We start from the raw sequence: 19,866 nt of genomic DNA, 5'->3' as shown, positions 1-19,866 counted from the left end.
GAGCGAAATGGGCTTAATTGGAGTTAGCTCTAAAAGAATGAATTTGAGGTAGTGTCAGTATTTTTGGTGCATTTAAACCCATGAACATAGATTCCTTGGGGGTCTAAATCATGGGATTAAAAATGCTGTTTATTTGGCTGCTGTGCCCCAAGAGAGGAGGGTCCTATTGAAATTGGACAAGGGTCTCAGGGGCCCCCCAAATCTGGGGGTTGCTTGCCCACAATGTTTTCAGTTCCAAAGAACACACTCAGAGGTCCAGCAGAGAAAGACATGAGTTTACTTACTGGGGATGCCCCACTGATAGCTCGGTGGAGAACAGTTCATTCAGTCATTGAATACAGGCTCAGGTTTTATAGGCCAAGAACAAAGCATGCATGAATCAAACATAGACATACATTGTTCAGGGGTTTTAATACAGATCAGCTTATCAATCAATAGAATGAGTCATCAGGGTATGTCTGGGTTAGTGTCTGGGGTTTAGTGCCTCTAGTCTTGTGATGTTTACTGTGGGAGAGGTGTGAGGCATCCCTCTGGAATAGCCCTGGCCACGGGTCAGTTCCATGAACTAAGGGCATGGGCACGAGGGGCTCACAAGGTCCAGCTGATAGTGATCTCAGAGGAATAGGGTGCAGAGAGGGTGGGGGAGAAGAGCTCAATGCATAGAGTTTACCCTAGACAGGGAAGAGGCAGCATTCAGCCTGAGGTCCTTTGAGGAGAATCAAGGGAGGTGAGAGATTTGGTCATTTAGGACATGAGGAAATGTCTTGGAAGAAGGTATCTGCGAATCAGAGACATGGACTTGGGCCACATTTCAACCAGTGTCGACTGTCCTCCGGTACTGGTCCTCTCACCTCTGCTGGAAGCTGCCGGAGCCCAAGGATCACCTCACAGATTTGCCTAGAAATGAGAGCAAGCATGTTCTTTCCAAAATGAGAAGTGATGGCTGTGAAAATGTGCCTCTTTTTGTACTTATATTTTAATATTCTGTGTTAGGAAGGAATGCTAGCTTCTCCAGGTACGTGGTCCTGAGGAAGCTCTGCTCCCCAAGCTCAGGGCGGAGCAGTGGGCACAGCACAGCCCTGATGCTTTGTGGGCTATTGTCTGAGGAGAAAGGACAGTTCAGTTTCTGCTTGCTTTCTTATGTCATCTTTACAGTCAGCCCTCATTTCTTTTTTACATTTCATCTCTAAGAACATTTACAAATATATTATGGATATCCCAACTGTTTCTAAAGTTGATAGGCTGTACTTAATGCATAGTTATTAATTCAAATACAAAAACAAAAAATCCTGCTATTGTCAACAATATGGAAAAACCTGGAGGACCTCATTGCTAAGTGAAATAAGCCAGGAACAGAAAGAGAAAGCCCACACGATCTCACATATGTGCGATCTGAAGATGTTGAACTCAGAAGCAGGGAATATTGGGCTGCTGGAAAGTCATGACATATTTTTTTCTATGCAAAAATGCATCATGACTTTTTCAACAACTCAATAGGATATTGGTTACTAGGGGGTGGAGATAGTGGAATTGGGAAGATATTGGCAAAACAATATAAAATTTTTGTTAGATAAGAGAAATAAGTTCAAGAAATCTATTGTATAACATGGTGATAATGAAATGTATTCTGTACTTGAAATTTTCTAAAAGAGTAGATTTTATGTTATCACCACACAAAAATAAGGAAATAAAATAATACATATGGTAATGATCTCAATTTACCCTTTCCATAATGTATTTATATTTCTAAACATTGTGTTGTATATCATAAAATATATAATTTTCAATTAAAATTTATTAATAAAAATATTTTGAGAAAAAAATTTAAAATACCAAGTTTACACTGTTAGTTTCTAGTAGCAATCATACATTACTTGAAAATATACATTTAATTCTATGTTCAAGTTCATAACTTATTGTACATAGTATTGATTTTATATTTTGAATTTAAAGTTTGTTTATTAAGAATGTTAAACTGTGAGTATAATGCATAAAAAGCAATATAGAAATAGGAAGCACGTTTCTTTGAATAAACTACACACATAAAATATGAGGGGGTCTTCAAAAAGGTCATGGAAAATGCATATTATGAAAAAAACTATACGTGGATTTAAAAACTTTTTTTTTTGGTACAAAAATAAACTCATTCCACTTTGTCATAGCTTTTTCTTTTTTTTCTCTTTTTTTGGAGAGGTTTTTGCTATAGGGCGTGTGTGCTTGCCAGACAGAGAGAGAGAGAGAGAGAGAGAAAGAGACAGAAAGTGAGAAATCACTCCCCCAGGAGGGATGACCACGCCGCAGTCCCTTCTCCATTCTCCTCTCGGGATCTTGGGCACGCACGTACATGTGCCCGGTGTGAGTTTAAGCCACCGGGTCTGTGACTTGAACCGTGGTCGACTACGTGGGAGTCCAGCAACATAGCCATTACGCTAACTGCTGGTCCCCCCCCCCCCCCCGTCTTATGTTTTTTTTTTTGAGATTACGCTAACTGCTGGTCCCCCCCCGCCCCCCGTCATTGCTGTTTTTTTTGGAGAGATTTTCGCTATAGGTTGCGTGCGCTCGCCAGACAGACAGAGAGAGACATAGAGACAGAAAGCGAGAAATCACCCCCCCCGGGGGATGGTCACGCTGCAATCCCTTCTCCTCCATTCTCCTCTCGGGGTCTTGGGTACGCACGCACACGCGCCCGGCGTGAGTTTTAAGCCACCGGGTCTGGGACACGAACCATGGTTGACTACGTGGGAGTCCAGCGACATAACCATCACGATAACTGCCGGTCCCTCCATCATAGCTTTTTGATGTAACATAGTATGATAGCTTTAAAAGGTACTCATTCGTTTATACTTTTGTTGAGTAATTTTCCTGTATGTGAACCATGTAAGGCACTGGGCGAGGTGCTGCGGATCTGAAGTTAGATAAGGCACGATAATGAGGCTCTTGAGGAGCTCAGAGACTAACAGTTTTCAAGATACTGTATAACAAGTGAGCTGGATGCAATTTCTAATGTAAAGAGGATCGAACACTTTTTGCATTGAGTGTTAGTTTAGTCGTCTTCGCGAACGCTTCTTTCTTTTCGTAATATGCGGCCTCATTTACAAACACCGGGTACACGGTACAGTCTCCACCCAGTGGAATGGTCTTCCCATCAAGAGTTAAAAACACAGGATCCCCAGGGTGCACTGGTTTCCAGTCTTGATCCTCTCAGGAAGCAAGAAAAAGAAAGAAATTACGTTTGGTTTTTCTCCCCCTTTAAATTTTTTATCTCAGATCCTAGACAACCAGCAGTTTATAAAGGAGACAGTTGAGAGGTGCATTGTGAAGCATATGAGTGATCTTACTAAACTGAAAGTGGGTAATTAATCTGGCAGTAGTTTTAAGGGTTCTCCTTTTCATTTTTGTGACACGTGTAATTAAAATTTGCTTCAATATCAGGTTTACCTTGGATATTACCAAATACATAGAATATTCAAAAGCAAAACTAACTGTGTGTCTACCTAAATGCGTATTTTACCTCCTGATAGCTGCAGTTAAGTTCTGTGCAGCAAATTTTAGGAAATATTCATTAAAAGCCTTCTGTGTGCAAGACATTCTATTGTTGACTATGAAAACGAGTCATGTTGTGCCACAAAATACAGGAGCTCCTATTCTGATGGGAAATGGTATAGAAGGTGAGGGTGCACTGGGAAAAAAGGTCTAAGACAAGGTGGATATATTCCAAATGTGTCCCCACATTATGGTATTAATTGATCTGAAAGGGACTTGGACCTTTGAGCCTCCAAATCCCTCATGTCACTCCTGTATTCTTCACTCTGTTTTGTTTTTTAAAGCTCCAGGTGATTTTGCAGTGTGGCTTGGTTGAGTACTGCTGCTCTGGACCAGCGGTTTCAGGCAGAAGTGCCTCAGAACCACTGAAGAAGCTTTTCCAGCACACATGTGGTTGGCTCTGCCTGCAGAGACTCCAATATAAGAAAATGCTACCCTATCCGGGAACCAGCAGTTAGCGTAATGGCTATGTCGCTGGACTCCCACGTAGTCGACCGCGGTTCGTGTCCCGGACCCGGTGGCTTGAAACTCACGCCGGGCGTGTGTGCGTGCGTGCCCAAGATCCCGAGAGGAGAATGGGGGAGAAGGGATTGCGGCGTGACCATCCCTCTGGGGGGGTGATTTCTCGCTTTCTGTCTCTATGTCTCTCTCTGTCTGTCTGGCGAGCGCACGCACCCTACAGTGAAAATCTCTCCAAAAAAAAAATGCTACCCCTCCTAAGTCAGTAGAAATCACCTGGTGAGGGACCAGCAGATGGCATAATGGTTATGTCGCTGGACTCCCATGTAGTTGACCGTGGTTTGAGTCCTGGACCCGGCAGCTTAAGACTCACACTAGGTGTGTGTGCGTGCATGCCCAAAATCTCGAGAGGAGAAAGATTTGTGGTATCGCTGTTCCCCTGGGGAGTTATTTCTCGCTTTCTGTCTTTCTGCCTCTCTCTGTCTCTCTGGCAAGTGCACATGCCCTATAGCAAAAATCTCTTGGAAAAAAACAGTCACCTGGTAAACTCAGTTTATTTCTATCTCTACCCTGATAAATTACATCAGACACTCTGGGGACCCAGGAACCAGACTTTTTGTAAAGTTTTTCAGGTGATTCTCATTGGCCTGAATTAGAGAAGCACTGCTATAGTGGTTTGTGATAGGTTGTGTGTGGGGGGATTCCCTAGGTAATGCCAGTTGGCATTTCTAATTAAGAATCATTAGTCTCAACAAAATCTAGACTTGTAACCCTGCCTGAATCTTTGGCTCTAGGGTCGCAGCCCCCTCTCTGCTCTCCTCTTGTCCTGCTCCCCATTGACATTGCTCTCCTGTCCCTCACATCCTCCAAGTTCTTTCCAGCCTTCAGGCCTTTCTCTTGTTTTCCACGTGACTGGCTTCCCATCTTCCAGGCTCCAGCCTTGGTGTTACCTTCTCAGCAGTGGCTCTTTCCAACTACTCTGTCTAACTGCAGCCAGTTGTTCCCCTTGGCTGTATTACTCGATCCATTTATTTTAAAGCACTTTTATTGTTTGAAATGACCTATATGCATGATTTATATGTTTATGTGTTGTTTACTTATTCCTATGGAAGCTCCACAAGGGACCTTGCCTATCTTGAATCTCAGGGCCCAGAACAATCTTAGTAATTATTCAAAAATATTTATTTGAAATAACCAACCAGCTTGCTCTCCTGCACCATGGAACACTGAGCCTTTTCCTTATTGTCGATTAAATCAAAACTGCTTCCTGACTGCCAAGACCTGTCACTAACCCTGTTTCTTACTGATCAAGCTCACTTCTCAGGATTAGTTCTGTACTCCTCACGGAGATATTTGAGGAATGTGAGACTCAGAAAATCTCACGTTTTAGCCTCTCATGACATTGTCATCATGGCCTCTGTTTTTCGTATGTGATATTTTTGTCAGCTACAGTGCTTTTTTCCCTTTCTCTTCCCCATCTTTATCTTTCCTTTAAAATGCTGCCTAAGGCTCGTTCTTCAAATTTTCGCCTGTGTCTCATTAAACTGTGAAGGAGGATTTGCTCTACCAGCCTGAATTTTGGGGCAGACTACTTTATATGAAGTTTCACTACTAGATGAGAGTCATTAAACAGGAATTTGAACTAATCAGTGGCTTCTAACCCAGATTACCCACGCTGATAAAATCAGATTGTCTCAGAGTGGAGTCCTGATAATATTTTAAAAGAAAGCTCTTTGGCAACGTGTAGTCAGAGGTGAAAAACCCGACTAGACAATCTACCAGTCTCTCCCATCTCTGAGGTCTGAGAGGTGCAGGGTACTCACCAAGAAGAAGGGATAGCTTAGCTTCTAAGAATCTTCACTTCTCCCTGCTTTTCTATTTGTCCTTTCCACATTTAAACTTCCTACACTTTCCCAAGAGCCTTTTCTCCCTTCTTCACTATGTCATGGTTGATCAAACCAGGCAAAGAGTTGATGTCGGGATTCTGAGGAGAGTTGGAGAATGGCTGCAGAAAACATTCCAAAGAGAAGTTCTAGAGCCAGCCAGTGGTGTGGTTGTTAAAATGACTGGATCCCACATGGCCCATTGTGAAGTCCGAGTCCTGGACTGTGTGGCTTGAAAAACATGCTGGGCATGTGTGTGCCCCAAATCCCAAGAGGACAATGGAGGAGATAGGATTGCAGTGTGGCAATCCAGGGGTGTGTTTCTCACTTTTCTTTCCTCTCTCTTCAGTGAGCACATGCAATCTATAGCAAAACTTTTTTTTTTTTAGAACAAGAAGTTCCGACTGTTTGGCTATAATTTATTTAGTGTGATCACAAGGAGGGAGTAGCAATGCAGTCATACAAAGAATGTGATTCTGGGTCTGTAATTGATAGCTGTATGGCTATGGGTAGGATCTAACTTCTGAGCTTTTGTTTTTCTATATTAAGATAGACATTATGGGGCTGGCAGGTGGCATGGTGGTTAATGCCCTGGACTCCTACATGGCCAACTGTGGTTCAAGTCCCAGATCTGGTGGCTTGTTTTCTCATCCCCTCTCCCACCACTCCCTCCCCCACCCCCCATCTCTCTCTGGTCAAATAAAAAAAATAAAACTAATACATAAAATTAAATAATTCTAAAAAAATAGTCATCATAATTTCTTTCTACTGTAATTGGGTAGGAATCTCACCTTCTCTAAGAGGCCTTGTCTGATCACCTATCTCCCATCTCATCTTTCTGTTGTAGCATCTGTTTATCTTTGTATCTAGACCATGGTTTAGACTTTAGTATGTCTAGACTATAAATTCCATGGAAGTATAGACCATTCTCACTGATGTCTCCTCAGCCAGTACAGGCTATACTCAGTATTCACTGAGTGAAGTTCTGAATATCTTCTCACACTGCAGTGTTTATGAGAACATCAGATGAAAATGTAAAATATATGTAAAATGTTATATGAACTGTAAAGTTCTAATCCAAGGGAGAGCGTGTTTTCAATGCTTTAAAGAAACAGCAGGGCCAGCTGTGTGGTGTAGCTGTAACGCTCTGCTCAAAGGAAGCTGGAGCCCATGTGGCGATCATGGTCCAAATCTCTGCCGTGGCCTGCCTGAAACACACCAGGCAATATTTATGTGCCCCAAATCTGATGGGCTGGAGGACTGAAGGAAGAGGATCATGGTGTGACCAAATCTTGTGGAGGGTGCTTCTCTCTCTCTCATGAGTGCGTATGTGCTTTATCATGAATAAAGAAAAATAAATAAATCTTAAAAAAACAAAAAGAAATAGCAAATGTTACCTGCAGATTAGGATGGATAATAGCAGCAATTTCTCCACTTTTATTCCTGGGATAATCAACTTTCTCTATTATTTTATAGACCTCGAGAGTGCAGGGAGGAAATTCTTTTCCTATGGCAAAATGGGACAATAACAACCAAAGGGATGTTAATGAAAACAAGGATTTGATCTGGAGGTTTTATTTGGTGGCTGCTCTTCCTGAATGTGTCTATTTTGGCCAGTGAGAAATAGCTGGTTTCAGTTGTTATTTCAGTGTTTAGTGGTTAAATTTTATATCTATCTATGTATTTATCTATCTATCTATCTATAATATATATGTGTGTGTGTGTACACATAGATAAATATAACATAAGTGGTTAAGTACACATACACACATACACACAATATCAAGGAAACAACTCCCACTCACCTTCATTGAAATGCCATATAAAATCAAGAGCGTGTTTAATCATTTTTCTCATTTGGTCCAAAATATCAGCCCTCAAGACCCCTTGAGGCTGAGGTCCAACTTCTATGCCTAGGTACAGAAGGGGAGACAGTCAGATTTATAGAAATATTAGACTATATTGTAAAATTGAGACTTTTATATATCAAGATCTAGAATCCCATCACAAGACATTATTATAAAGGTAGACCATGTAACATCACGGAATAAAAATCTGAGCTATAATGTCAAGTAAAAAAATAGAGCAGAATATTTACGTGTTCAAGATTCATACGTAGTAAATAAAGACAAGGAAAGAACATGGGGAAAAAAAGCCTGAGTTATTTTAGAGTAGTTAAGACTTTGGGGTCTTTATTTCTTTAAGTTACCTTCGATATTGCCAAAGTACTTAAAAATCATAACACAGTAAAAGAGGTATGTTGGTTGGCCCCATAGTACAGTGGGTAAGTGTTGTATATCGGGAACTGGGTCCTACATGGCCAACCACCATTCAAATTCTTGTCCTGGCAGCTTGAAAAACACACCTGGCATGTGTGTATGCATGCTCAAAATCCTGACAGAAAGGAGAAGTGAGAAAGAAGAATTATGGCTTGGCCACACCCTATTGGGAGGTATTTTCTCTCCTTGCCCCCATCTCTCTCCCTAGCAAAGACACACACCCTCTGGTAATAAAAACTAAAATAAAAGAGGTATGTTATCCTGACAAAATACTAGATGGCCACAAAGAGGAACTGTCATAGATTGAACATTTAGCTGTGACAATAAGAAGTCTATCTATTTAGTCATAGAAATCTAGACTAGATGAACCATGGATTTAAGTCAACATGACATCTATATGACTCTAAAGCAACATTCTTGCCCTAACACAGGAATCCATCCTGTCTCAACAGTGCACTGGTTTTAATTTTCTGTAGGGAATAAAGGCTATGTTTATTTCTTATTCTTTATTTCTTCATTTTTCCTTCTGAGAGAGATTTTTACTATAGAGCACATGCTCTCACTGGAAAGGCAGAGGGACAGAAAGCTAGAAATCACCTTCCTTGGGGATGGCCTGCCACCATCCCTCCCCCTCTATTCTTCTCTTGGGATCTTGGGTACACACTCACGTGCTCCCGGTGTGAATTTTAAGCTGCTGGTCTGGGACTTGAACTGAAGTTGACTATATGGGAATCTGGTAATGCAACCATTATACCATCTGTCTGTCCCATGATGTGTACATTTCTTCTAACAACAGTAAAACTATCTCTGTACCATGAGGTCTATTTCCTGTAGCCACCAAGCATCCATCCTTTCACCTACAAAACCCTCTTTCTCTAAACCACTTAGGTAGTCCCTTCTCTCTTGTTTAAGTCTATACAAAGTAATTGATTTCACCATTTATTAAACCATTTACAAAGTGCAATACCATCTACTTTATTCTCTTCCACTTACTGCATATATATTCTTTTATGGCCATCCTGTTCTCATTCATTTCTACTATTTTCCATTTCATAAAATCTTACTATACTTTTTTCCATCTTCACTTTAAAATTTGCTGTGTGTAGCTTTCTTGTACATAGGTATGGACATATATTTAGCTACATGGTATCGTAAGTGTGACTAAGATATGCATTTGTGCATAAATGATTTATACATATGTGTAAAAAGGTGTATTTGTGGATATGTCTGTATGCACATTGTAAAAGACATTGTTGTTGTTTGCCTACCCCAAATCCATCCCACCTTCTTCCTTTATGATAGAATCTCGATTTTGGCTGGGTATCCAATTTTCAGGATAAGTGAACTTTTCTCCACCTCAAGAGCAAGTGTTGGATAGTTTGAGTTAATCATAATCATCTCATCACCCTCGTACTTCATTTAAGAATAGACGAGTGGAGGCAGTCAATGCCCTGGTAGTTAAGGTGGTTGGATCCCACATGGCTGACTGTGGGGTTGGAGTCTGGACCAAACAGCTTAAAAAACATGCCAGGCACATGTGTGTGTACCCAAAACTCCAAAAGGAGAATGAAGGAGAAGGGATTGCAGGGTCACCTTCTTCCATGGGGGAACGCTTTCTCACTTTCCCTCTCTGTCTGTCTCCCTTTGGCAAGTGCACGGGTTTTCTAGCGACAACAACAACAACGACACAACAAAGACGTGTGATCTAGTTCTGGTCATGAGTGACCTCGTTCTGACCCAGGAGCCATACTGAAAGATTTGCAGGGGAGTTCCTGAGAGTCCCCTTCTTTCCACTTGACATTGTCATGCTGGCACATGATGCCTGGGACTACAATGGACACCTTGTGTCCATAGGGCAGCTAAAGACACACTAAACACAGTAGACTAGAAAGATAGACAGGACCTGGTTAGATGCGATGTTGTTGAGCTGTTATGTAAAATGACAAAATGATCTTATTGTTCAAGCCATTTGGAGTTACCTGCAGCAAAAGCATTCTACATATTCTCGCCTTTGGAAGAGATGGCAAATGTGGTATGGGCTGTCTTGTGTGGAGGGGGAGGAGCTATGGACCATATCAGTGGGCACTTGACCCAGAAGAGCCAGCTATTGAAGGCATTTTCTAATCCCTGAAGTGTGGAAGGCTATTATTTTACATACAGTCGTTGTTATAGGAACTGTGTGGGAAGGAAAGGATATATTTGAACGGGTCAGTGTGGCATATGTGTGATGAAAACAGTGATTGATGATCATTTAAAAGTTTGAGTTGTATGCTCACTGGTAGTTTCAACTAATATTTAATAAACAAATTATTAGACAGCAGAAGGGAGTAGCAGACAGAGAATGCCAAGATAATGGAGAATACAGTACAGAAGGGGTGACATGTAATTAAGCAGGGGTTTGGAGTCTTGGACATGTTATTGCTCTTTCCTCCAAGTATCACCAGAGCTGCCCCACCAACTGTTGGCTATGAGTCCCAGGCAAGATATGCACAGAAATGAGAGAGCTTAAAAACTTTTATAGCAGGATCAGCGGATGGCATAATGGACTCCCACATAGTTGACCATGGTTCAAGTCCCAGATACAGTGGTTTAATACTCACACTGGGCATGTGTCCATGCATGCCCAAAATCCCAAGAGGAGAATGGAGAAGAAGGGATTGCAACACGGCCGTTCTCCTTAGGGGGTGATCTCTCACTTTCTGTCTCTCTGTCTCTTTCTGTCTCTCCAGCGAGTGCACACTCCCTACAGCAAAAATCTCTCTAAGGAAAAAACTTTTATAGCAACTTGACATTGCTGGGACATTGAAGTATGTGATCACATTTCTAATATTTCATTTTTCGTTTTACTCTAATAAGTATTCCTCTGTAGCAGATTGTGAATAAGTGATGGCCTTTCACCACAGTTAATTTCTTCTTTTATGTAAAAGAGATATATGGTGAAAGAGAGAGAAAGACAGAGAGAGAGAGAAAGGTACTTTTGACAGGGTCTGTCTATACAATCAATCCTCTTCCCAGCCACTCCAATAGCTGCAATATTCGTATGGGCACATGCTACCATGTGTGGCATGTTTTAGGTTGATCTGGGACCTGAACCCAGGCTTCCCACGTGGCTTAGGCTCATACAGTGGCACCTTACCATTTGTGCTATTGTGACTGGGTCCAGCACAGATGATTTTACTTTATTTTATTTTAATTAAGTTATTTTTAAAAAAGTTCTTGCCATAGGGTGTGTGCACTCATTGGAGAGACAGAGAGAAAGACAGTGAGAAGAAAACTGAGAAATCACCCTCCAGGGGAGATGGCCACGCCACAATCCCTTCTCCTCTATTCTTCTTGGATTCTAGGCATGCATGCACATGAACTATGGTCGACCATATGGGAGTCCAGTTCTACCACACCACCTGCTGGCCCCAGTACAGATAATTTTAAAACACTGGTCTAGAACACTATCACCTGCTTCCAACTTTCCCCCCCTCTACCCCACCTTTTGCCTCCTTCTTTTCTTTTTCTTCCCCTTCCTTCCTTCCTTCCTTCCTTCCTTCCTTCCTTCCTTCCTTCCTTTCTTTCTTTTTTTCTTTCTTTCTTTCTTTCTTTCTTTCTTTCTTTCTTTCTTTCTTTCTTTCTTTCTTTCTTTCTTTCTTCTTTCTTTCATCTTTCTTTCTCTCTCTTTCTCCCCTCCCCTCTCTCTTTCTCCCCTCCCCTCTCTCTTTCTCCCCTCTCTTTCTTTCTCTCCCTTTCTTCTTTCTCTCTTTCGTTTTCCTCTTTCTTTCTTTTTCTTTTTCTCTTTTCTCCTTCTTTGCTGCATCCAATCACTGTATATCTTTACAGCATATAAAATGAATTTTCCCAGCATGAATACACTGTATATTAGCCCAATCAAAGATATTACCATACACATTTAAGGGTCTCCTTGTTCCTTAAATGTTAGCATGGATTTCGCTTTATTCGCGACCCTTTGAGTCTAGTTGGGCACCTTGTCTTTGGACTTTCGTACTCCTCTGTAGCATTTATCACTTTGTGCAATAGAAACCTGGTTCCTTGTCCGCCTTTTCACCAGATACTAAGCTCTTTGTCTGTCTTTGCTGTCTCCCCAGTACCTGGCACATACTGTTCTCTAATAAGAATATGATAAATATCTGTTGAATGTACAAATTTTTGGAGTCATCAACTCTGGCAGTGGAGTTAAGAAAGGTTCCACAGGAAATAGCATTTGAACTGAGTCTTGAGGATGAGAAGAATTCTGCTAGACTAATTTGAAGGGCCGAGCAGTAGAGCAAAGGAAACAATAGGAGCAAAATCAGAAAGTTGCTCAGTGAAACTGAGGGTCATGTTGGAGACAGAAACCAGCCCAGGCTTGAGAGATAGCCAGCAGGAAGAATGCAGGAGGGAGTTGAAAGCAACCCCATTCCCAGATGGAAAGCTGCAGGGACTGCAAGATCGACCTGATGGAGCTCTAGGCATGGGCGGTGTCTCAAGATGTTGGGCAACATTCCATAAGCCAAGTTGTTGTCTAAATACTAAATCAATGAAAGCTCTCAACCTTGTACCAGGAATATAGCCTACAAAGAATGTCATGTATATTGTACACTGTTCTTTATAGTTAAACTTGCCCACTGTCTATCAGATTTTATTTGGAATAAACGGGCTCTGCTCTGGTGCACTTTTTTTTAAAATTTATATTTTTTCCTTTTTTATTATTATTTTTTTCTCATTTCATTTTCTTCCATACATTCAATCACATTATTATGCTCTGGTGTACTTTTGCTTCTGCCCCAAGAGAACTTCAGCCCCCTACTTTAACCCTTTCCTCGTCTCTTTTCTCAATCCTTCACAGCACCCTACCTTCAATTAGTCCTGAATTTCTCACAGTTTCTGCAGGGTTAATTTACTTATTACTGGACGATTACAAGCCATAGGTATAAATGTTCTTTAACAGATGATTTTCCTGGAGTTTCAGCTAGGACATATTCTATTCAATTAAGACAGGGGAAATATGACTTACCAACAGGATACTTGGCTATAGAACGAGTGGTTGCGTATTTGAGGGAAGGATGCTCAATAAGATAAACATAGCAGGGTAACGGAGCCAAAGAATTCTGGAAAGATTGAAAACATCTTTCTTATTATGTAAAGACCATCTGCTTTGCTCTGTTTACTGACACAGAGTGAATAATACCTTCAATATGTGTCACGTCCTTCACTAAGATAAATAAGCTTTATAAAAAACACACTAAAAAATTCAATGCGATTATAGTTTTGAAAACACACAAATACATTACAAATAAAATTGAATTATACATAGCTTTTTTTTGGGAAAAATGTACATTAAACAATTCTCCAGAACGGTGATCAAAGAATATGCAATAATATGTCTTTCTGAATGGATCTGGTTGTTTTTGTTTTCCTCTCTGGTTGCACTTACTATTTAGCTTATTATTGGTCTCTTAAAGAATTTTGTTTCTACCCCTGTGGTCCAGGTCTCTACAGATGTTGACCGATTTCTCCTCTTACTTATTTGAATGAGAAGCTGAGACAGGACTCTTGGTTTCTTTTTAGTTTTTGTTATAGGGAGTGTGTACTCACTGAGAGACACAAAGACAGAGAGAGAGGGAAAAGGAGAAACCCCCCTGGGAGGGGTGGGTGGCCATGCCACTATCCCCTCTCCTCCATTCTCTCAGGATTCTGGGCATAGATGCCAATGCACACAGCATGATTTTCTTTTTCTTTCTTCTTCTCTCCCCCCCCCCCCCATGATTTTCAAGCTGGGTACAGGAATCAAATTGCACAGTTGGCCATGTGGGATCCAGCTGCCCCGATCTTCATGCCACCTGGTGGCCTGGCTTCTTGGTTTTGATTACCAAATATCAGCCATACTGCTTCTGTATCTGGCAGCCAAAATAATCAGCTCTCTCTTCAGTGAGCAACAAAAAATTGTTGCATGATGCTCTTCTACTAGAACCACTACCTAGTTATTGCCAAAAATCACAAGGGAAACAAAAATAACAGTTAACCTTTACTATCTTCTAGGTATTAAGCTAGATGTTTTAAATACTTTATCTCATTTAAGGCCTTTAGCAGCCATATGGGGTGATTTTTGCCATTACTCCAATTTTATACAATGAGGAAAGCGAGGTTTTGGGAGTCGAGTATTTGTCCAATATTGGTCAACGAGAAAGCCAAGATTTGAACCCAGGTTTCTTCTGGTTATGTGTTCAAACTCTTTCCACTAAATTAATACAATTTAGGAAGGAAGGCCTGTTACAAAGAAATAAGCATACAATTCATTATTTGTGTTTTCACTTGGTTGTTATTTTCTAGCAACTTTTCTCTATCTAAAGGGAGCCAATTGTATCATTGGACTTTATTTAACATAAAAGGACTATTTCTTGAGCTTCCTAAAACCCTGTTAAAAGAGATACTTTGTGCATACCATTTAAAATTTCATATTGATTTTCATCACTTTTACCAAACAGCCCATATTTGGTGGCTGTCTAGATAAAACTAATAATTTTATAGGCATGAGAATCCACAAGTATTTTATGATCTTATTTATTTATTTAGTTATTTATTTATTTATTTATTTATTTATTTATTTATTTATTTATTTATTTATTTATTTATTTATTTATTTATTTATTTATTTATTTATTTATTTATTTATTTATTTATTTATTTATTTATTTATTTATTTATTTATTTATTTATTTATTTATTTATTTATTGTTTCACTTATTTCTTTTTCTTTTCTCCTGTCATCACAGCCTATGTACATCTCCCCAAACCTGGCTGTGGAATAGATTCCAATTCTCTTGGACACTCCTGACTCTTTGTTTCAGATCTCTAACTGACTTACAGGTACAATTTATAAATTAATAACACTGACATTACCTTAATGTAGTAAAACATTTGAATTAAAAAGTCATTTCTGGAATCTTCAAGAATAAGAGTGCACCCCATGTTTGAAGTAGTGTTGTGAAGGTCAAAAATAATGTCATAGGAGTCTTCACTAAGTTTTGGACCAAATAGATGATTTATTTCTTGAGCCCTTCTCACTTCATATGGCAGATCTTCTGAGTTATTTTTGCTGTTATTAGTAGGAAGAGAAAGATGAACAATATCTGTGGCTAAGATAACATAAATGTACAATATGAACACAGTGTACAAAGAACTAGTTGGCAATATTTTAATATAAAAAAATCCACGAGAAGTAAAAATGTATCTGAAACCTTTGTAAATGAAACATTTTTTCCTCTCCATTTGATTCTATACAACTAGTGTTCTGTTGGCATGCTTGCAAAATAAAGGTTCATTTATGTGGCTAGTCGCAGTTTTATTTCAAACAGAATTTACTGTTTGACATCAGTCTTGAACAGAATGTATCCATCAATTTAATAAATAGTTTCTTAGTGGGTTTGGCACACTGGGGTATTTATTATGGGACTAGACAATTAAACAAAAATTTCTTTTTCACTCTAGCTAATTCTAGAGCACTAAAACAGTCAAATTTAGGTGCTCACATAACTAACTAGGTATTCTTAATTGAGGTCCAGGAAACACTAGTGTTCTAGGGACAAAATTTACAGAGTTTGTAAACCTTTCAAAAATGCCAAAATTTGCAGGTGCATGCATATATGTGTTTTTCTGGGACAAGGGTTAATAATTTTTACTGTGTTTTCAAATAAGAGGAGCGTAGATCTCGGTCTGCTCCTGATCTACAGTGGTTAGGAAACTTCTTTTTCCCTGTACATGATAATAATTTAAATGTATTTTTGCCATTAAACCACTCAATCGTATTTCCCCTAATTCCATGTGCTTCTGCTCCTTGACTCTTTTTGTTATTATCTTTAAGGGACCTATTCATTGCTCCTGGATAATTTCTGTCTCAAATCAAGAAGGTGGAGCAGCCATTTTGGGAGCATGAAGCAAACCCAGGACAAAAGCTGCATACTAAAAGCAGTGCAGTCGGGAGACAGAAGGCACCTGTGGCTCTGATGTTTTTGTGCAGTCACTGCTCCAGTCCTGGACCACCCACCTCTGGACTTACTATTTGTGAACAAGAAACCCTCATTTTCTAAAACTACTATGCTCAGGTCTCTGTTACATGCAACCAAACACAATTCCTAATAGATATACATGCATTTTAAAAGTCGATTCATGGACTTGATCCTATGAGGTCTGCCCCAACCTATTTGCTTCTACATTGTTTTAATTCATTTGGCACCCAGTTGGCAAAGCTTAACATTTGGAAAAAGAATGGACACTTTAAGTTTTCATGTTTGGAGATCAGGTCTCATTAAAAGAGTCCCAAAGAATGAGGCAGGGGCAAGACTCCAATGAGCACTATCAGCTATAATAAGTTGCACGGATATCTTGAAGATTGGAAATTTTAAAGCATTATTAACAGGGGCAAGACATGATAAGATTTGCATGATAGGATGATTGCTATGGCTACAGTATGGAGACTAGATGGCAGGAAGACCTGGAGTAAGCCTAGATGCTGAGAGAGCCTTTAGGAGATGGTTCCAACTGACTGCAGCATAAATAAACTAAGGCAGTGAAAAATGGAGGGAGAGGAAGACAGGATTTGAGAAGTTCTCGCAAGGAATAATTGGGAGGATTTAGTGACCCACTAGATGTGGGAGATGAACTGTATAGCTTCTAAATACCGTGGAAAGAAAGAAGCAGAAAGTGAATTTAATTTGAAAGATTGCATTCACTGAAATGCATTGCATTGAGAGGTCATAAGAAAACCCACCCCCAGTGCATTTCGGAGTTATTTGGGACATTAATATGTTGACGAAAAGAGTTATTCTTCATCAAATTTTTGTACTAGAATAGTTAGTTAATACCTATTTTAGGTTAATAAGTGTTACTGATGTTGACATAACCTAAGTCATGAAGAGAAATCATTTCTGAAGTTAAAATTTATGCTAGTGAAAATACGACTTGATATTGAGTAATTGCCCTAAAAAACATCAACTCCACAAAAGTGAGGTGTAATTGTACCCAAAGTAGTATCCATTTTTGTTTTGTGCTGAGACTAAACCTAAGGGATTCTCTAATTCAAATTAGCATTTATCAGAAAATAAGTACATAAAGCCATGCGGTTAGTTGTCTACCAACTCCTTGAAGGTAGAAACATCTCATACACAGCTTTGCACTTCCACAGAACCTCCCACAGTTCCCTGAGTAGAATAAATGTCTAATAGTATATTTAGGTAAATGAAAGAAAGAAGTGGTAAAAAGCAAATGCTTAGAGGCAGATAGTTATAATATAAACAAAGGCAAAATTAATTAGGACAACTAGAGTATTACGATTGCATACATGGTATGTCTATAAATCAACTGTGATTTAAATTCAGAAAATCCAGGTGAAGTGTCTTTAATTCTTATGATCTCATCTACGACACTCCACCACTGAAAGTAAGTACATCTATTCCTCAGATCACACAGCGATCTGATGTTTTCTGGCGATGGTCATTTACTCATGTTTTCACTCAACAAATCTTAATTGAAACATTACATTCTTTTTAACTAGAATGTTATGTACACCCATAAACATCGCTGAAAGCATAGTTGTGAATTTCCTAGAAAGCTATTAAATATGCATGCAAGTATAGTTCCAAACACTATCTTAATGCAAAGGATTATTAAATTTGTTTCTTTAAAGATAGGATTTAAAAATAAAATGCTTTCTTTCTTATTGGCTCAGTCTGTATAGAAAACAGTTAAGAATACGCTGGTGTTTTAAAAAGTGAAAGAGCACGTGAATGCTCAGTTTAGATAATTGTGCAATTCACAATGCAGTATGATTAAAAGTGAAAGTGATCTTATTCATAATAGCAACTGAGTCATGGCTGTACACATACAAACATGAATATCATATGCATAGACATATATGTTGTCTCTCACACACCTACCACGTTTCATGCATACATACATGCACACAGAACACAAAATACAATCTTACCCAAGATTTTCAAGGTCAAAAACACGATTCAGATCACAGTCAATATATCTGGTACACTTCTTCACTGCTCTTGGGTTGGTAATAAACGGTTTTACCTCCAGTCCTGTTCTCTGAATCTCAGCGCCATTCTCTAGCCAGTGCTTAACTAGAAACACTCCTGTTAGCTCATTCCCATGAGTTCCTCCAAAGATAGCAACCTTTTTTATAGGTTTTTCAACAACTCCACAAGAAGTCATTTTACCAAGTAGTTTTATATGATTCCTGAAATTCAGAAGCGAGGAGAGCAAAGAAAACTCAATTTCTTCAGTAAAGTTTGGAGACTTAAATAGAAATGACACTTTAACCAAAGTGCAAGGTACAGAATCTCCTTGTGTGAAACATATTTAAATTTTCTGTGACAAGTCTGAGCCCTGTTTATTATATGGACACTCCCTTCTTTAGTCCTCCCCTTTACCATATTTGGATTGAAATATGCACAGATCAGCTAGAGATACAGCTGTTTAGTTAACTTCGAACTCCCTCAGATGGTCAGTAGCTCTAAATACAATAATAAATTAGCATCTCATACTAAGGCAAAACTTTGTTTTCTCCTTCAGCTAGAACACCATCTAAGGGTTCTTTCATGATTATTTGTAATAATAAAAATAGTTTATATATTTATAGCCCTCTCAAAGTATAAAAAAGTGACTTATAATGTACATATTATCATTTAATATTTATATTTCTACTGACACTTAAATATTTTTTCTCTGAAATGATTTTAGGCACTTTTCATGATCTGAGGGCATTTGAGTCTTATATCTATAAACAGACAATGAGAGATCCTCAGAAAGCTCTTCCTGAACTAGCACCTTTAGAGATTGCTTTTTCCATAGTCAAAGCCACAGGGACAAAAATCAATGATCCCTGAGACTTATACCAGGCTTAACAAAGGGTCATTCACATGGTATAGTGGTTTAAGGCGCTGGACTCCCACATGGCTGAGTGTGGTTCGAATCTCAGACCCAGATGCATGAAAATCATGCCTGTGCATGTATGTGCATGCCCAAAATTCCAGAAGGAGAATGAAGGAGGAAGGGTTGTTGAGTGGTTATCCCCGCAGGGGGTGATTTCTCACTTTCCCTCTCACTGTCTCTTTCTAGTGAGCGCATGTACCCTTTGACAAAATTCTTAAGAAGAAAGCTATCTGGGCAAACGAATAAGGAATATCCCATACTGTATCCAAGAAAGGTTGCTCAGAAAATGTAATGAGGATGAAGATTCACCAAACAACTTCTAGTAACCCATGCACCTGTTACCACTTTAAAAAATCTACACATGGTCAATGTGGATGAGAATAACTGCTGATTTCCAAATAAACTTATAAAACTAAAACTAAAATAAAACAAAAACAAAAATGAGATACTTTAAATGTCCTTTAATTTCTCTTTCATGAAGTTTTGGGTTAATTCTCTGTTAACTTTCGTAGAACTCATTCTCATATTTTTGCCTAAATGCTAAATAAAAAGCAACTCTTAGTAATTCTCAAGTCTTTGTAATGCCTTGGAACATACGTTAACATGAGGGGATTTCAAAAAGTTCATTGAAAAATGGAATTACAGTATGAGTTTATTTTGGTGCAAAAAAATTTAAAACCAATGCATGGCTTTTTCATAATACACAGCTTGAACTTTTGAAGACCTTTCTTACTAACCATATCATAAGTTTATATAGACATGACCTAATTTACCAG

The 19,866-nt window shown here is 39.2% G+C and overlaps 1 protein-coding gene across 2 annotated transcripts in view; it reads right to left on the bottom strand.

Moving 5' to 3' along the window:
- Positions 1–6: 6 nt before the first annotated feature.
- Positions 7–19,866, bottom strand: part of ASPA (aspartoacylase) — a 21,346-nt gene continuing 1,486 nt past the window's right edge. The window contains exons 1-6 of one of the 2 annotated variants that reach the window (XM_006167588.2): positions 18,135–18,501; positions 15,053–15,248; positions 13,167–13,260; positions 7,691–7,798; positions 7,283–7,392; positions 7–897 (exon numbers count right to left, since the gene is read on the bottom strand). In XM_006167588.2, coding sequence (XP_006167650.1) covers positions 886–897; positions 7,283–7,392; positions 7,691–7,798; positions 13,167–13,260; positions 15,053–15,248; positions 18,135–18,370 — 756 coding nt within the window. In that variant the 5' untranslated portion in view covers positions 18,371–18,501 and the 3' untranslated portion in view covers positions 7–885. Of the gene's footprint in view, positions 898–2,718; positions 3,199–7,282; positions 7,393–7,690; positions 7,799–13,166; positions 13,261–15,052; positions 15,249–18,134; positions 18,502–19,866 lie in introns of those variants that run through there. The other variant, XM_006167587.1, reaches the window with a different exon arrangement.

This window comes from Tupaia chinensis, unplaced genomic scaffold, assembly GCF_000334495.1.
Source record: "Tupaia chinensis unplaced genomic scaffold, TupChi_1.0 Scaffold144899_1, whole genome shotgun sequence".
In the NCBI taxonomy this organism is placed as follows: Eukaryota; Metazoa; Chordata; class Mammalia; order Scandentia; family Tupaiidae; genus Tupaia; species Tupaia belangeri.
Note: the sequence above shows the minus strand (reverse complement) of the source record. Positions and strands in the feature narration are given on the sequence as shown.